Genomic DNA, 18,384 nt, shown 5'->3' on the forward strand with positions numbered 1-18,384 from the left:
TTTGACTTGAGCATCTTTTTTCTCAACTTGTTAAAGTTTATTTGTTTTGAGAGAGCGAGAAAGAGCACAAGCAGGGGAGGGGCAGAGAGAGAGAGCGGGAGAGAGGATCCCAAGGAGGCTCCGCGCTGTCAGTGTAGAGCCCCACGCGAGGCTAGATCCCACGACTGGGAGATCATGACCTGAGTCAAAATCAAGAGTCAGATGCTTAACTGGCTGAGCCACCCAGGTGCCCCTTGACTTGAGCACCTTGAAGAATGGACGAAGTTGCCACTCAGCGAGATGGGGACAGTTTTACAAGGAGCAGGTTGGGGAGATGAGGTCAGGACATGTGCAACGTGAGATTCCCAGTTGGGGAATCTTGAGTTCAAGGTGAGCCGTAGCTAGGAACTAGGAGTCCTCAGCTTAAAGACGCATCCACAACTGGGGGTAAATTCAAATGAAGAGGGGGAGTAATCTCGGGGCTGAGCCTGTGGCTCAGAGATGATGAGGACACGGCAAATGAGAATGAGCGGCCATCGCCATTGCAAGTGGGGTTTCCAGAACCCTAGCAGAAGAGGAGGCAATGACTATTTGGCATGTGCTAACCCTGGGTCGTGTGAGCCCACTTTGCTTAGCAACATGGAGACCCTTGATGAGCTTACCAGAGCAAGTTCAACGGGTGGCCGGTGTGAAAGCCTGTCTGGAAGCGAGTTCTGGAGAGAAGGCAGGCACAGAATTAGAAAAACAGTGGGTATGGTCAACCCACTCAAGGAGTTTTGCCGGAGGGAGGAGTGGAGAAATGGAGCTGGGGCTGTAGATATTTGTGAAGCACCTGCCGTTGGCCAGAGCACACGGTGGTAAGACATCATCACTGTCCTCAGGAGCCCCAGGCTGGTGGCTCGCCCCTTCCGATAAGACCGTTTTTCCAGTCTTTATGTAGTTTATCCTTGTTAGTATTCTTTCAGTAATAAAATCCTAGAGACCTCATGTTAGAAGTCCTCTTTCCAACAGGTCTTTTCTGAAAATGCTTTAGCAGAGACTGCATGTTTTATTTTTACCTACTTAGCCTGGGTCCCCTTTGGAATTAGCTCCTCATCAACAATCGTTATTTTAGAAGAGTGTTAGACCGCAAGTGCCAACTCTTTTCTTAATGGATTCAGTGCGTGCATAAATCATAGAATGTTTTGTTTAGGATGTAATTCGGAGAAAACACTCCATCTATCTAGCCCCATTTACCAGCCTCATCTCTGGCAGGTAGGTAGCCCAATTAGTGTTTGTCAGATTCAGTACTTCTATTTTTTTTTTAATGTTTTGTTTTTAATTTTTTTTTTAACATTTATTTATTTTTGAGACAGAGAGAGACAGAGCATGAACAGGGGAGGGGCAGAGAGAGAGGGAGACACAGAATCGGAAGCAGGCTCCAGGCTCTGAGCCATCAGCCCAGAGCCCGACACGGGGCTCGAACTCACGGACCGTGAGATCGTGACCTGAGCCGAAGTCAGCCGCTTAACCGACTGAGCCACCCAGGTGCCCCTTTTTTAAATGTTTTAACGTTTATGTATTTTTGAGAGAGAGACAGACAGAGCATGAGCAGGGAGGGACAGAGAGAGAGGGAGACTCAGAATCCAAAGCAGGCTCCAGGCTCTGAGCTGTCAGCACAGAGAGCCCGACTGAGGGCTCGAACCCACAAACCGTGATATCATGACCTGAGCCGAAGTCGGACGTTTAACCGACGGAGCCACCCGGGCGCCGTTCTTTCTTTCTATTTTTTCATCCATTCACTCATTCCCTTAAGGCTTCTATTGTGTCACTATTATTTGTCAGTTACCCTGTTTTAGGGGCACAGCAATGAAAAGGCTCACATAGAGTTTACGTTCTGAGGAGGGGGGAGTCAGTAAACAAGTGAATAATCAAATAAAACAGATTCCCAGGACGAGTAAGAGGGATTTAAGGGCTACCCTCGTAACAGAATTGCTATTGTCTGTCCCGTAAGCCACAGCAAAATTGTCTTAAATGGATATTAAAGTCTTCCCCATCTTATGTAAGTGGGAACAAAAGCTTCCTATGAGAGGCAGAATAATGACCCCCACATATGGCCATGCCCTAATCCCTGGAACCTTGCATGGTAAAAGGAATGGTTCAGTTGTGATTATGTTAAGGCCTTTGAGATGGGGAGATTATCTTGGATTACCGAGGTGGGCCCGCTGTAATCACAAAGGTCCTTAGGACGGAGAAGCAGGAGGGTCAGAGTCAGGAGCCACGGCAACATAAATAGAGGTTGTAGCCAAGGAGTGTGGGCAGCCCTGGAAGCTGGAAGGAGGAAGGAGCAGATTTTGCCTGGCTCCTCCAGAAGGATTACAGACCTCCCCACACTTGGATTTTTAGCCCCCACAGACCCATTTTCAGACTTCTGACCTCCCAAACCGTAAGATACTGAAATTGTGTTGGGTTTAGCCTCTAGGCTTGTGATAATGTGTTGCAGCAGCAATAGGAAACTATATATAGGAATAGAAACGTGTAGCAGTTGGAAACTCTGTGTGCGTACACACGTTCTTGGAAAGCTGCTCTTTTCACGGATCTGGAGCGATGGCGTAAAGTGGTACACTGGCTATAAATTCAGACACTCTGGCCACCCTTCCCGATCCACTTGCGGTCTGTTAGCCCACGCTTCACAGAAATTGTGGAGTTGCCACCATTATTTCGCATGACGGCAAACACTCCGAAAGAAGCGTAAGAGGGTAAGGCAATGGCAGGGGACTGCGTGCCCGGAGAAGGCTTCTTTGAGGAAATGACATGCGATCAAATGACTGAAGGCTAAGAAGGAGCCCGCTCGCAGCGTGTTTCAGGTGGACGCGACGCCCGGGACGGAGGTCCTGGGGTGAGATGACCCGGTCTGTTAAGGAGTAGCCGGAGAGGAGAAGGTAAAATGGTGGTGGATGATGTCGAAGAAGTACGCAGAGACCCTTCACGCAGGGTCTGCCCGGTGATCGAGGAGTTCAGATGTTCTCAGTTTTGGGGGGGGAAGCCGTCTGAAGGTCTGGAACGACACAGCTTGCTTACATCTTGCACATTTGGCTTCTGGGTGGAGAATGGCTTCTGGAGGGAAACGGTGGTACAGACGAGAGAGTCTGTGGTGGCCCGACTAGGGTGGCCACCAGCCAGAGGGGTGGACGGATTCAGGACGGGGGTTAAGGCGGAGCTGAGGCGATGTGAGGTTTGGAGGGAAAAGAGAAGAAGCGAGCGTCGCTCCTGGGACTGGGGAGCAACGGCGGGGGTGGGGTGGGGTGGGCCCTGAGTCAGGAAGGCCCAGGAGCTCAAGCCAAGGAGCAGGGAAGTTACACCAGTGTGGAACCAGTAAGCCCTGAGGTTTCGAATAACGTAGACGGTCCGTCCTGCCGATCTGCAAATCCCGTGTGCTGAATAGCATAGTTTTATATAATCACAACACAGGAAAATGCCAGTTGTTGAGCGAGAAGGAGATTTAAAGAGTTATTTCAGACTGTGACTTACTTGAATAAGGACACCTCCAAACCATCCCTAAAAATAAACGTAAGACCGTTGCATGAAGAAAAAACAAAATCCCAGAGGAGAAGATTTTCTGTTCTGATTCGTCGTTTTACCGCATGTACAGTCAGGAAGGTCTTCATTATCTGTCCTCTTCCCTTCATGAATTAAAAGCAAAAGTGGAAAGTGGAATAATGGCTATTTTCTTAAATCTCCTCACGGAGTTGAAATGGTTATGAAAACTCTTGCGCGAACGTACGTAAAACAGCGGGTACTTGTAACCATTTGCATGCACGTGTACATGCTGATCGTTCTTGGAAGTAGGTGAATACCAAAGAAATTTATTATGGGCAAAAAATTACTGTGGTGGGTATCTTGACAAGAGCCTTTTTAATTCTGAGTAATTTAGCGACTGCAGAAAGACGTGGCTTAATAATTTGACTTAACAACTAAGTAATTGGATTTTAAAAAGACATACAGGTATCAGCTTGATTTTCCACCCACTGAGTCCTTTAAAAACTTGATTACTTGATTATTTTAGGTTAATGCTTCCATTCTAAGTTTAACTGTGCAGAATTTTTAAAGTTGTCTATATCTATATCTATATCTATATCTATATCTATATCTATATATAGATATAATTTATTGATTAAAATCTGAAAATATGGCCACTGGATTTCAGATGGATTTGCCATATCTAAACTATTTTGCATGCTTGAAACAGTGACATGTTTCAAAGTAATGTTCAGTTCTTTTTAAAAATCATTTTCATTTTAGAAATTTATTATTGGGGTAGAAGGTGTTATTTTGTTGGACTTTTAGTAAATCAGTATTGACAAACAAGTTCTCTGTTTCTGTCTCTCTCCCTCTCTTCCCCTCCTTCGTCTCCTCCCTCTCTCACTCCTTCTCTCCCTTTCTCTCTCTCCTTCCCTCTCTCCCTCTCTCCCCCTCCTTCGTCTCCTTCCTCTCTCTCCCTCTCTCCCCCTCCTTCCTCTCCTTCCTCTCTCACTCCTTCTCTCCCTTTCTCTCTCTCCTTCTCTGTCTCTCTCCCTCTCTCCTCCTCCTTCCTCTCCTTCTGCTCTCTCCCTCTGTCCCCCTCCGTCTCCTCCCTCTCTCACTCCTTCTCTCCCTTTCTCTCCTTCTCTCTCTCCCTCTCTCCCCCTCCTTCATCTCCTCCCTCTCTCACTCCTTCTCTCCCTTTCTCTCTCTCCTTCTCTGTCTGTCTCCCTCTCCCCCCCCGTCCCATCTCCCACCTTCCCCCTACGACATGGCAGATGGTCCGTGAACAGTACACTACAGCCACAGAAGGCACCCACGTGCAGAGGCCAGAGAACCCGTGTGTCTACAAAATTGGCATTTATGGCTGGAGAAAACGCTGCCTCTACTTATTTGTTCTCCTTTTACTCATCATCCTCCTTGTGAATTTTGCTCTCACGATTTGGATTCTGAAAGTGATGTGGTTTTCCCCAGTAAGTATCGTCTTCCTTTCCTGGCGAGCATGTTCTTCTTCTGTTTGTCGGATCACTTTATCCATATTGTATTGGTAGAAGCCTCCTTTAGTGTCCTTGATGTTTGTTTCCGTCTGGATCAGGATGGTCTCGCGGCAAAATACTCGTCCTGTTTCTTTCTTTAATGTTTATGTTTGAGAGAGCGCAAGTGGGGGAGGGACAGAGAAGGGGGGGACACAGGATTCGAAGTGGGCTCGGCGCTGACAGCAGCCAGCCCCGTTTGGGGCACCGGCTCACGAACCATGAGATCGCGACCTGAGCCGAAGTGGGATGCTGAACCCACTGAGCCGCCCAGGCGCCCCCATACTCTACGTTTTCTTAATTTCACTATGAACTATAGTGTGTTGGGTTTTTTGTTTTTCTGTTGCAATTTTTTTTTTTATTAGTCATTATGTCCACACGTGAGAAAATTGTGCCAATCTTGGGTTTGAGTCAAAATTGCGTAATGATTATTCAATAATTTGTAAAATTTTATGAATCCTGTTTTCCTAATCTCATTAATCCATAAATAATAACCATCCAGATGCTACCTTCTCATTTGTTTAAAAAAACTTTACTTTAAAATACAATAAATTAATAAATTCATGCACAGCTTCATGCTTCAACACTTAGCAACACATTTAGTAGATGAAATACCAGCAGTCCTAAGGAACTCAGATTCTAGTTTACACATCCTGATGTTTTCTAGATTGTTGGGTAATGTTGTATGCTCTGATGATATTTCTGTGTACTTTTTGAAAAAATATTCATTTAATATAGAATATCCAATTTTTGCTAGATAGTCATGGTGACAAAAATACTGCAATGACCGTCACCTGTAGGTGACTCTGTTCCTCGCATGCATCTTGAAGGTGTGATCCAGGCAAGGACTCTCTCCCCAAGAACAGTCGTTGTAGCTTGCAGTGTGAAATGCCTTCCACTGACGACTCTCTTTCTCTTTCTAGGCAAGTATTTCCTTCCTGCCACTGCTCTGTGGCCAGCAGGCACATTATTTATTTCGTTGACTTAAATAAATATTTACATTTTCATGTATTCAAAGAAGTAATATACCAACCCAATCAAAATATGCCTTAAGGGGCGCCTGGGTGGCTCAGTCGGTTGAGCGTCTGACTTCGGCTCAGGTCATGATCTCGCGGTCCGTGAGTTCGAGCCCCACTTTGGACTCTGTGCTGACAGCTCAGAGCCTGGAGCCTGCTTCTGATTCTGTGTCTCCCTCTCTCTCTGCCCTGCCCCCACTCGAGCTCGCTCTCTCTCTCTCTCTCTCTCTCTCTCAAAAATAAACATTAAAAATAAAGAGAGAGGGGCGCCTGGGTGGCTCAATCGGTTGAGCGTCCGACTTCGGCTCAGGTCATGATCTCGCGGTCCGTGAGTTCGAGCCCCGCGTCGGGCTCTGTGCTGACCGCTCAGAGCCTGGAGCCCGTTTCGGATTCTGTGTCTCCCTCTCTCTGACCCTCCCCCGTTCATGCGCTGTCTCTCTCTGTCTCAAAAATAAATAAACATTAAAAAAAATTTTTTTAAATGCCTTAAAATATGTTATTTAATATAAACATTATACATTGTTATTATAAATTATATTTAACTATTAAAAATACCTAAATATATTTAAATTAGCCAAACAGAAGTAGTCATTTCTTCTTTAAAATTTACAAAAACAATATTTTTACGCTATCACAATAGTATTTTGTTCCATTGGACACCTTTATTAATGTGTCGTACATCATCTTCATTTTATCTATAAATTAAATTTTTTAATGTTTGTTTTTGAGAGAGAAAGAGAGAGACAGAGCACGAGTGGGGGGAGAGGCAGAGAGAGAGGGAGACACAGAATCCGAAGCAGGCTCCAGGCTCCAAGCTGTCAGCCCAGAGCCCGACGCGGGGCTCCAACTCACGAACCATGAGATCAAGACCTGAGCCGAAGTCAGATGCTTAACCGACTGAGCCAGCCAGGACCCCCTCTAAATTTAAATTTTTTATTTTAATATTTTGGGGACAGTTAGCTGAGGTTGGAGTCCTCAGATGATAAACTGTGGGATCTCTCGGATGCCTCCTGACTAGAGGGCCCTCCACTCACATGCAGTGCGCCCTTCAGTTATGCGGAATGTGGAGAGAGAATTTACTAGGGAGGCCAGATTTTAATAGTCCCTTGGCATCAGGGACCGTGAGTTCTGTCAATCATCTTGGCACATGCTTAGCACTCAGTAAATATATCCTGAATGAATAAAGGTGTGCATTATATTAGAAATGTGTGTGAATTAATTTTATAGACTGTATGTGAATGTAAAGTGACAGTGTATCTACTTTGTGCTCTTGCCTTATATTGTAGCACTGAAAACAAGTTTTGGGCGTTATAGATTTTGATTACATTAACCCAAATTGTGCCAGCAGCTGAGTCCACTTCGAATTAGGATGGCTAACCCCAGAGACCAGCAAATGTTTCCTTGCCATTGCTGCCCCTGTTCCTAGCCCGCACTTTCTCGCGAGATACGGTCAGCACGCATGGCATTTTCTTCGACATTCAGGAACCTGTTGCTAATTCAGGGTGCTTCAGTGCTGCCTTTCAACAAAATAAGGTGAACAAACACACGTTCATGGATCAAAAGGCAAGATGCACAAAAAGATTATTCTGCAGAAAGTGCCAGGGTTTGACCGAAAGACGATGGGTAGACTTTAGGTCATTCTCCTCAAAGTGAGATGCTGTAAATGATATAGTTCTCATCTGTGGGTGAGCTTAATCCCTTGCTTTGGAAATACTCCCTACATACTATAAGTTAATTTATCCTTTCATTTTTTTCCTAGTTTGAAAGATTTCTCTGTATAGAAGATTGCAGTTTTGTTTTTATTTTATTCATCTGTAAACTAATATCCTTCCTTGAATACATACATGCCAAGGAAGTAACAGGACTATAAAAGAACCCTTTCATGAGCTTTGGCACCAAAATGATAAAATCAGCTAGAGCTCTCAACATTTGCAGAAAACTATAGAATTTTTAACATGCAACAGCTAGTTTCTAATTCTCTACCTGAATGCAGTCACCTACACAGTCATTAGTCTCGATAGACTGAAAACCATAACTTCCCAAATTAGCAAAGTTTAGAAGACTTTTCTCTGCTTAGATCCCCAGTGGGTAGCAATGGAAGGTTTATTATCTTACACATACGATCATTCCAGTCCCCTTGTCCACTCTTCATACTTTAATATTTCTCTATAGAAAACAGTAAAATCAACTATGGGTAATATATTTAAAAATGCCAAGATCAAATTATGGGGGAAGACAAGTAAAACATTACAAAGTGAAAACACAAGGATGTCAAAGAATATCGAGACATCAAACAGAAGTTAAGTGTTGACAAGGGAACTAATCTGAACTCCGTGAAACCAAGCCTTTAACAGCCTTTATGTGCCCGACACGCATCACAAAGACCCCAGATCGTGAGTATCTCACCAATGAGTTCCACTCTTAGCACTGTAACTTCGTGTAGGAGAATTTTACATAATTGCCACGTATGACATCTGTTGAATATAAAGTAATATTAGGACATTGTAGCAACTGATGCTAACCATAAAGGTTCTAGAATATTTTGTGTTGGCCACGATCATAACTAAATCAGTTAGGAATGTGGACATTAAAAGAAATCAGTGCAATAAAGTGGCTAATTCCGTTTTTCCTTTTTATACTTTCTTTCCATAAAACTAATATACAATATTAGTTTTAGTTCTAGTGTGCATGGTTATAAGATGACATCCATGAGTCTTATCAGTAAGTATGTCAAAACAAGGCATCTTTAATTTTTAATGACCCGCATGGATTTTTTTAAACCTTTATGGTTATTTATTTATTTGTGTAGAAAATATTTTAGTGCATTCAATGAATGTAATTTTAACAAGATAAGATGAAAGAATCCAAGCTTAAAAAGAAAAAAAAAAAACACACTAACCCTGAAAGTTAAATTTCTTTAGGTACTTTTTATTTGGGGGTAAAAAAGGATATAAACAATCAGAGCAGAATTGTAGTATTGAATATCAGAATTAAGCTTACAGTTCTATATTGGTTCTTGACCCTCTCAGGAGCTACCCGGGTGAATCTGAAATTGGCCCCCAAACACGAAGGCAGGGGGAGACCAAAGAAAGAGGCAGGCTTCTCCAGGGTGGTAGGTGACAGTTTTTTGTGTTTTTAAAAAATTATTATTTAATTATTATTTTTTTAATTCCAGTATAAGTAACATACTGTGTTATATTAGTTTCAGATTACAATATAGTAACCTGTAAGTAACCTATAAGGCCCTTTGCAGACTCAACAGTTATATACATTACGCAGTGCTCATCGCATTGAGTGTGTTCTGGATCCGCTTCCTCCATTACACCCATCCCCCTGCCCACCTCCCCTCCGGTAACCGTCTGTTTGTTCTCGGTAGTTAAGAGCCTAGTTTTCGGTTAGTTTCTGTTTTTCTTTGTTCGTTTGTTTTGTTTCTTAAATTGCACGTATGCGTGATACTGTATGGTATTTGTCTTTCTCTGACTGACTTATTTCACTTAGCGTGGTACCCTCTGGATTCATCCATGTTGTTGCAAATGACAAGGTCCCGTTCTTTTCTATGCTGAATAATATTCCCTTGTATGTACCACATCTTCTTTGCTCTTTCATCCATCAGTGGACCCTTGGGCTGCTTCCATGTCTTGACTATTATAAATAATGCTGCAATGAATGTAGGGGCACATATACCTTTTCAAATTAGCGTTTTCCTTTTCTTTGGGTGAACACCCAGTACTGGAATTGCTAGATCGTATGGTGGTTCTGTTTCCAATTTTTTGAGGAGACTCCATACTGTTTTCCACAGGGGCTGCACGGTTTTGCATTCCCACCAACAGCGCAAAAGGGTTCCCCTTTTTCCACACCCTCGCCAACATCTGCTGTTTCCTGAGTTGTTCATTTTAGCCACTCTGATAGGTGTGAGGTAGTATCTCACTGTGGTTTTGATTTGTATTTCCCTGCTGAGGAGTGACGTTGAGCATCTTTTCATGTGTCTGTCGGCCATCTGGATGTCTTCTTTAGAAAAACGTCTGCTCGTCTCTTCTGCCCATTTTGTGATCGGATTGTTTGTTTTTCAGTGTTGAGTTGCATAAGTTATTTACATACCTTGGATATTAACCCCTTATTTTGATGAAGTCCCAATAGTTTTGCTTTTGTTTCCCTTGCTTTGGGAGTCATGTCTAAAAGAACTTTTTCTTTAAAAAAAATTTTTAAGGTTGATTTTTGAGAGACAGAGACAGAGAGTGAGCAGGGGAGGGACAGAGAGAGAGGGGGAGACACAGAATCCAAAGCAGGCTCCAGGCTCCGAGCTGTCAACACAGAGCCCGACGCGGGGCTCGAACTCACAAACCGTTACATCGTGATCTGAACCGAAGTCTGGATGCTTAACTGAGCCACTCAGGCGTCACTTTAGTGATATTTTCTAACGCCTCCATTTGTTAACTATGGCATTTTATAAACTCTTAAAATCTGAAGAAAATTTACTGGCACTCACTGCATATGAAAACTTGAATACGTTGTTCTCTCAATGACTTGTTTTCTTCGTCTCTAAAATACTTGATGAATACTGGATGATACCTAAGTCCTTCCTGATGTAAACTTTGATGATGCTTTCTCAGGTGCTTTCCTCGTGGATTTTCAATAAGTACTATTGTCTCATTTTGGCGGATCCAGACTCGTGATCTTGCTTTCCTTGCTTTGGATGGGTAGTGAATGTTGAATATGGCACACCGGCTCCATGGCAATCTAGACTGTGTTCGATTATGTATGAAAAGCTAATGAAGACAATCCCTACCATGGCTTTATATGGTTAAATATCTTTTTTTTTTTTTTTCAAACTACCTGGTTTATGCTTGTGGTGGGCAGAACTGTAAGAAGGCTCCCATGACCTCCAGCCCTGGTGTCGTGTTCTGTATAATCCCCTCCCCTTGACCGTGGGCAGGACCTGTGATTTGCTTCTAGGACCTGTGATTTCAATTGAATATGGCAGAAGTGGTGGAATTAAGTCACATTATGTAGCAAAGGTGAAGGCACTTTGCAGATACGATTAATAGCCCAAATCAGTGATTTTGAGTTAGTGAGGAGAGACATTATCCTGGGGAGGCCTGACTCAATCAGGTAAATGGCCTTAAAAGACAGCCCTCTCTTGAGAGATTCTCCCACTGGCCTTGAAGGCCTGAGCTGGCATGTTGAGAGGGTCTGTGAGGGGCCCCGTGGCGAGGAGGAAGGGCAGCCACTAGGGGCTGAGAGTGGCCCCTGGCAGCATGGAGACCTTGTTCCCTCTCCTGCAAGGAACTGAATGCTACCAACAACCCCACAGCTTGGAGGAGAACCCCAAGTCCAGAAAGGAACCCCGCCTAGCTGATCCCTCAGCCGCGATTGTGTGAGACCCTGAGCAACGCCCAGAATCCTGACCCAGGGAAACTGAGACAGAAGAAACACACAGTGTTTTAAGCTGCTACATTCCCGATAGTTTGTTACATAGCAGTAGACAGTGAATACAGTGTTATCCACGATTCAGAGTGTTTCATTTCTCTTTTGCTAGATATTGACAACCAGAAAGAAAACCGAGAGAAAACTCTAAAAGTACCTAAATGAATTTTCCTGATGATTTGTATTCGTAACCACTTCTTATTGAAGACATATTTAATTTTTGACTCTTTGTGTTGGTGGACATTGATATATCTTAAGTAACTGAGGACATAAGAAAAAGATAATAATATTTGAGCCTAATCTAATACTGTGCCTTTTAACCATTTACTACCTGAGAAATTCTTTATTCAGCAAGTAAATTTATTTCTTTTTGAAAATATTTTATTATGTATCCTCAGTTTTTCACTTTAATAACAAAAATGTTCTTATATGCATTATTAGGATAGATTGATTATTTCATTATAATCGAGGAAATCACTGAATATATGTTTTGGTATATTATTATCGTGAAAAGAGCTTATATTTAAGAGTCTCTTTTTTATTTTAATAACTCCTAGCTGATGCACACAGGTTGCACAGTCCATTTATTCCCATTAACTCAGTTCATCCTCACAATTACCCTATGAATATGACTTTGACTACACCATTATATATTTTATTTTGGTGATTTCAACGATAGGCGTACTTAACAAATACCAGTTTCCATGAAAATCAGGAACACCTAAGCCAGGTTGTCAGAGGTCTTCTGCACCCAGTTAGAAGGTAATAAGTACTATGAAGACGGTGTCCTTGGATTTGGGGTCCTCACACCGTGTCCCAAGGAGCCCTAGTGGGATCTTAGGGGACCCAGGAAATACCACTTTTTCCCTAGCCAAGTTCAGAACCAGTGAAAAGGAGAAAAAGGAGTCAGGTAGGGACAGCTCAAAATAACATCTGTATTCCTGATAAAAAGCCAAGTGGAGGGTACAGTTTGGACCTGCCCAAACATCTTGTCCCTCAGAATTAGAGGAGTTACCCAGCAAGTCACAGATAGCATGGGAAACTTCAGACACCCCTCCAAGGGCAGGGACCTGACCACTGTGCCACACTTCCGATCTGCCTTACTGTACGGACAGCAAACTGGAAGTCTCAGGGCAGGTAGATCCTCAGGGACGGAGGAGCAGAGCCAGTGGACTTCTTCTCCCGACTCACCAGCCCTGCAGGGCGCTCCTCCTGGCCTGGGGTGCAGAGAGGGGCCAAAGTGTTTCTCTGATGGCAGGGCCCTCCTGTGTGCCCCACTTCAGTGGCCCAATGTTGACTTTTCAGACTGCCAGAGAGGGGAAATCAGTCAGGATGTAAGTTAGAAATTGGGGGACCAGAAATGTGCAGGAAAGGGGAGCCCATCCAGCCACCTTGGAGACCTGGTGATCCCTGACCCTGGTTACCCCAGCCTGCCTCTTCAGCTGTTTTAAAAGCTCTGTCTGGAGCCGTCTGAGATGAGGAGATGACTCCATTGTGTACATCCAGTCCTGTTATGGAAAATCAATGAGTGGATTCCCTTCCCATTGGGCCCAAAACCACATTAGCTCTTAAAATTCTGCGGATGGTTCTCTTTCGACTCAGTGCTTCTGCACACGTTATTCCCTCTACCTAGAGCAGCGACACGCGCGCACACACACACACACACACACACACACACACACAGAGTCTCAGCTCAAAGGGATGTTGACTGGGACTCAGCTCAAAGGGATGTTCCTTGACCATCCCCATCCACAGGCTAAGACAGGGTCCTCCTATCCTTCTATTTTCTAGGACTCCGATTTGTTTCCCCTGTCATAGCACACATCATAATTTGAATTTGTATACCTTTCTGTGGTCGTTTAATGTCTTCTCACCCACTAGGATCATGTCCGTTAAGCCCAGTAGACTCAACATCTAGCATCTAGCATAAAATCAACACTCCCTAAATAGTTCTTGAATACATAACTGATCGAATGACTGAATGAGAGTATTTTCCTTATTTCCTTCAATTAAATTGTCGTTCTGTATTTTTAGCAAGGGAATAGAGAAGGAGCCAAGGCAACCCAGAATAGGCAAAGGCGATCGAAGAGCAGGATAATCCGGTTGCTAAAGTGCAGATTAGGGAGGAGGCTGGAGGGTAACATCACACGGGAGTGAGGGCTGTCCCGCTCAGTGTGCATGACAGTTCCTGGAAAGGTTACTAGAAATAGATCTTGTGAAGCCACTTCCCAAAAGATGCTGGTTAATGGCGTCTAGAGTGGGGCCCAGGGTTCTTCCAGGGACCCGAGTCCAGGTTGTAGACCAGGTTTGGGAACACATTACCTTACGGTCATCTAGAGTTCAGATTACTTTTAGGTAATACAGTGTTACTTACGTGGTGTCATTTGTCCAGATTTCATGTTGTTTCCTATATCCTGTCATTCTTAATGGTTGATGCTGAGATGTGTCGTAATGTAGAAGCATTCTGTTCCTTAACTGATGGAATGAAAACAAAAGGAGGAATACGCCTGAATGAGATCATGCAGAGCAAGACATCGCACTTTGTCTAAAGAGCAGTTGACTCATTACCCGTATCTCAGCCCTGGTCTTACTAGCAAATACGTCGAATAGCGTTTATCAAATAGAATTCATTCAAAAAGAAAAGATGACGCATAAGCTGTTGAGATGGAAAGAATTCTTATCTGTGTCAGGCCTTGCTCATTTATTGAAGAGATCAAGTTCAGTCAAAACAAAAGTTGCTTGTCCGAAAATACTTTCTGCTAGAGTATTTCAATATTTGACAAATGTTTCATTAGAATTGGGCAGAGATTTTATTTAAAAATATCTTACTGGGCACCTGGGTGGCTCAGTCAGTTCAGCGTCTGACCCTTGGTTTTGGCTCAGGTCACGATCCCAAGGTTATAAGATCAAGCCCCATGTCGGGCTCTGTGCAGGCAGCGTTAGGGATTCTCTCTCCCTCTCTCTCTCTCTGCCCCTGCCCTGTGCATGCTTGCTTTCTCTCTCTCTCTCTAAACATAAATAAGTGTTTAAAATATATATCTTACTTACTGCAGTAGGTGAGTGGAAAAAAGAATTTCTATCATATGTTCAGTTACTGATACGACAGTATATATATTTTTTAATTAATTTATTTTTATTTTCATTTTTTTTAATATATGAAATTTATTGTCACGACAGTATATTTTAAGATGCCTCTGTTCAGTGACAAGACTTTGCCCACGGAAATCACTGGGGGGGGGGGGCAGGCACCCACAGGTCCCCCGGGGCCTACCAGGTCTGCAGGTGACATTGTGCTCAGCCTGGCCCTTTGTTTGCCAAAAGCAGTGTGGTCTCTGCCCACAGGAAGACAGCAGGTGTAAGGGTGAAGGCAGTGACGTCTCATCTGGCCCGTAGATCGTGGAAGAGATTTCCACTTCTTCACTGTGCCTGTCTACCATGCTGGACATCTCCCTCCACCTCACAGAGTTTTACCCTCTGACTCCCACCTGCCTTTACAGAGACCCGTGCTCGTGGGGCGAGAGCAGGCGGCCTCCTGTTTCCATCCCTGCCTTCCGGAGCCTGGCCTCCTGGTCATTCCATCGTCAGGGAGCCCATATTGGCTCCTAACACCGCCTCCCTCTTTCCCACTCATTTTTCACACCAACGGAAATTCGGATTAAAAGAAAACCATGACGCGGTGGCATTTTCAAGCAGCACCTTGACATTTTCTCAAATTATTTATAGCTCTCTAAGAAGAATTACACGACATCGGTGCTTACCAGTCTAAAAAGCAAATTGAAATGTTTGATTTGTGTCTTAGTCATAATCCCGTGGGATTGATCCAGAGGTCACAGACAGTAAGAACGCGTACTAACTTAATGGCATTTTCTTTCTAAGAAGACAAGCTGTTAGTGAGCCGGGGTGGAGGGGAGGGAGATACACCTAGAGCTGGTCCAACTACACAGGAATTTCACTGATACCACAGTGACACAAATCCCATTGTCACCGGCGTCTAGAGATATGCATAGCACTGTAGTTTTCATTTTAATCTCAAGGACATTCCTTCAGTTTTCCTTTTTATTCTAATTTTTCCATGAGTGACTCAAGCATATTTTAACGATGGGGAAATAAAGAAAGCAAAAGCACCCAGTCTCACAAGCCTTAGGTTCTTGCCACGCCTGGTGGCAGTCAGTCATCCGCTTACCCCGGGCACCAGATCCACGTTCCCGTCATGGGGGGCATTCCAGCACAGTGAATGTGCTCGAGATGCAAATGGATCCACATGCTTCCCTTTTCCACTAATGATGTAAGACTGATCGTGCCTTTGGGCAAATAGTTTGTTTTTTCTCATGAATGCTAATGAAGAGAATATCTTGTAATTAATAAACCAACCTAGTCTCACTCACTTCTTGAAGTGATACTTGTTTAAAAAGGAACAAACGCCCAATTTTTACCAGTACTGGAAGATGGAAAGAACATTAGCTTAGGAGCCAGACTGGATAAGAATCTTGGTTTTAATTAGGATTATGTTCATCTGTGATTTTCTGATGGTGCACACACACACAGTACTGTTTGCGAGTGTGTGCGTGTGTGTGTGTGTGTGTGTGTGTGTTTCAATATAATTTATTGTCAAGTCAGCTGACATACAATGTATACGGTGTGCTCTTGGCTTTGGGGGTAGATTCCCATGATTCATCGCTTACAAACAGCACCCAGTGCTCATCCCAACAAGTGCCCTCCTCACCCACTTTCCCCTCTCCCCCCCCCATCAAACCTTAGTTTGTTTTTTGTATTTAAGGGTCTCCTGTGGTTTGCCTCCCTCTCCATTTGAAACTATTTTTTCCCCTTCCCCTCCCCCATGGTCTTCATTAAGTTTCTCAAATTCCGCATATGAGTGAAAACATATGATCTCTGTCTTTTTTGCCTGCCTAATTTCACTTAGCATAATACCCTCCGGTTCCATCCACGTTGTTACAAATGGCGAGATTTCATGCTTTCTCATTGCCAGATAGTATTCCATTGTATATATAAATCTCTTTTTTAAATTTTAATATTTATTATTTTTGAGAGAGAGACAGAGAGCAAGGAGGGGAGGGGCAGAGAGAGAATAGACACAGAATCCGAAGCCGGCTCCAGGCTCTGAGCCATCAGCACAGAGCCTGACGCGGGGCTCGAGCTCACAAACCATGAGATCATGACCTGAGCCAAAGTTGGACGCTCAACCGACTGAGCCACCCAGGGACCCCTAAACCACATCCTCTTTATCCATTCATCAGTTGGTGGACATTTGGGCTCTTTCCATAATTTGGCTATTGTTGATAGTGCTGCTGTAAACACTGGGGTGCATGTGCCCCTATGGATCAACACTGCTGTGTCCTTTGGATAAATCCCTAGTAGTGCAATTGCTGGGTCGTAGGGTAGTTCTATTTTCAGTTGTTTGCTATTTATTATACTTAAATGCTTGGTTTAAATGTGGCACAAAATTATGAAATCCTTTGGCCAAAGTGTTTTTTACTTTATTCTGTGTTGAGCACAAAATAAATGTCATCCCGTTAAACTTCTCGCTGTAAAAATATGGGGAAAGTCACACTCAGACAATATTATCATTCCATTGGTCAAATATGGGTCTGAGCATGGATGATGTGGTTGATATTAGTACAAAGAGCAGGGGGTTAAAACCATCACTGAAACAAAGGTCTGTGTGGTCAGTAGTCACCATTGCGATAGAGCCATAATGCTTGAACTGTATGTGACTGTCAAATGTGAAAGTCGGACCAATTTCAGATATTCTGTCTACAGAGTTTGAGATAACAGAATTTCAAGGATGACCATACTCAAAAAAAAAAAAAAAATGAGACACAGGGAGGGGGACCATTTATCTACTGTGTCTTAAGAATTAATAGGAGACTTTTCAGCGTCCTCCTCCATAGCAATCTTTCTATGACAAAGTTCATTATTGCCATTCCATTAAGAGCCCTTTAAAAGTGAACTTGAGTCTTTCTTATCTTTCTGTCTTGGCCCAGATTGAGTCCCACATGCTCCGAGAAATAGTCTCCAGTTTCTCTATTAATCATGCCTCGTTCTGAACTCTCAAAGTTGTCTGTACTACTGGTATATTTTTTCATGTCAGAGAAACTTTCTGAGGGGCCAGTAGAGGTTTTTGTTCTGTTTTATTTTAATCCCCAGTATCACAGTGCCTTGTACAGAATTTACGTACCCAGTAAATACTTGATGCTCCTAAAAAACGAGAAGAAATGAAAGATAATTTTCGCACATGTGTATGAAATTAGCAATGACCAAGAAAAAAACGGCACAAATTCAGTACTAGGTTGATTACACAAAATTACTATAGGATTTGCAGATGGGTGGATGGATGCAAAACTACGAATCAAAAATTTGCTCATCTATTATGTATTTTGTTCATAGACTCTGATACTGAGTGGACCATGACATTCGCTCACAAATTCTCGATTTCTTTGCAAACGCACTTGGATAAATAATGTGTGTCCTTAAAGTTGTTTCCCCAAATTCTCTGAGATGTCAGTGTGGTGGTATAACATTGACTTCTCTTCGTTTCCAAATGTCCAGGTGAGTGGTAGCAAAAGCATCTGATCTCTAGGACACTTCCCAGCTGTGAGTTGTATAAAACAATATGGACTGATTGATTTAATGTAGACTCCTCCTGTTGGCCAGCCTGGTACTCTGACTTTAATCCCCAAATCTATATTGCTTGAATCACCTGGTCTGAGTATTCCCACACTACTGGTAATATATGGAGAAGCACATTCAGATATTCTGGAAATCTGGTTTTAATGCCAGGATAGTAGAAAACGATGATGATTAGGATGATAAATAACTTTGTGTAGTGCTTTAGAACGTATAAAGCACTTTCAAGTGTATACAGCATTATAAACATATCCGTATATAACGTCTCTGTATAATGCCACCTTTTC

At 43.2% G+C, this 18,384-nt stretch overlaps 1 protein-coding gene across 10 annotated transcripts in view; it reads left to right on the forward strand.

Annotated features, from left to right (window-relative positions):
* SGCG (sarcoglycan gamma) overlaps positions 1-18,384 on the forward strand; it is a 165,650-nt gene that overhangs the window by 46,408 nt on the left and 100,858 nt on the right. For all 10 annotated transcript variants that reach the window (XR_006215724.1, XR_006215744.1, XR_006215721.1 and 7 more), the window contains one exon: positions 4,758-4,952. Coding sequence is in view for 7 of the 10 variants with exons in the window: in XM_042981546.1 (XP_042837480.1) it covers positions 4,758-4,952 (195 nt within the window). In the remaining 3 variants the exon portion in view is untranslated. The remainder of the gene's footprint in view (positions 1-4,757; positions 4,953-18,384) is intronic.

This window comes from Panthera tigris, chromosome A1 (genome assembly GCF_018350195.1).
Source record: "Panthera tigris isolate Pti1 chromosome A1, P.tigris_Pti1_mat1.1, whole genome shotgun sequence".
NCBI lineage: Eukaryota > Metazoa > Chordata > Mammalia > Carnivora > Felidae > Panthera > Panthera tigris.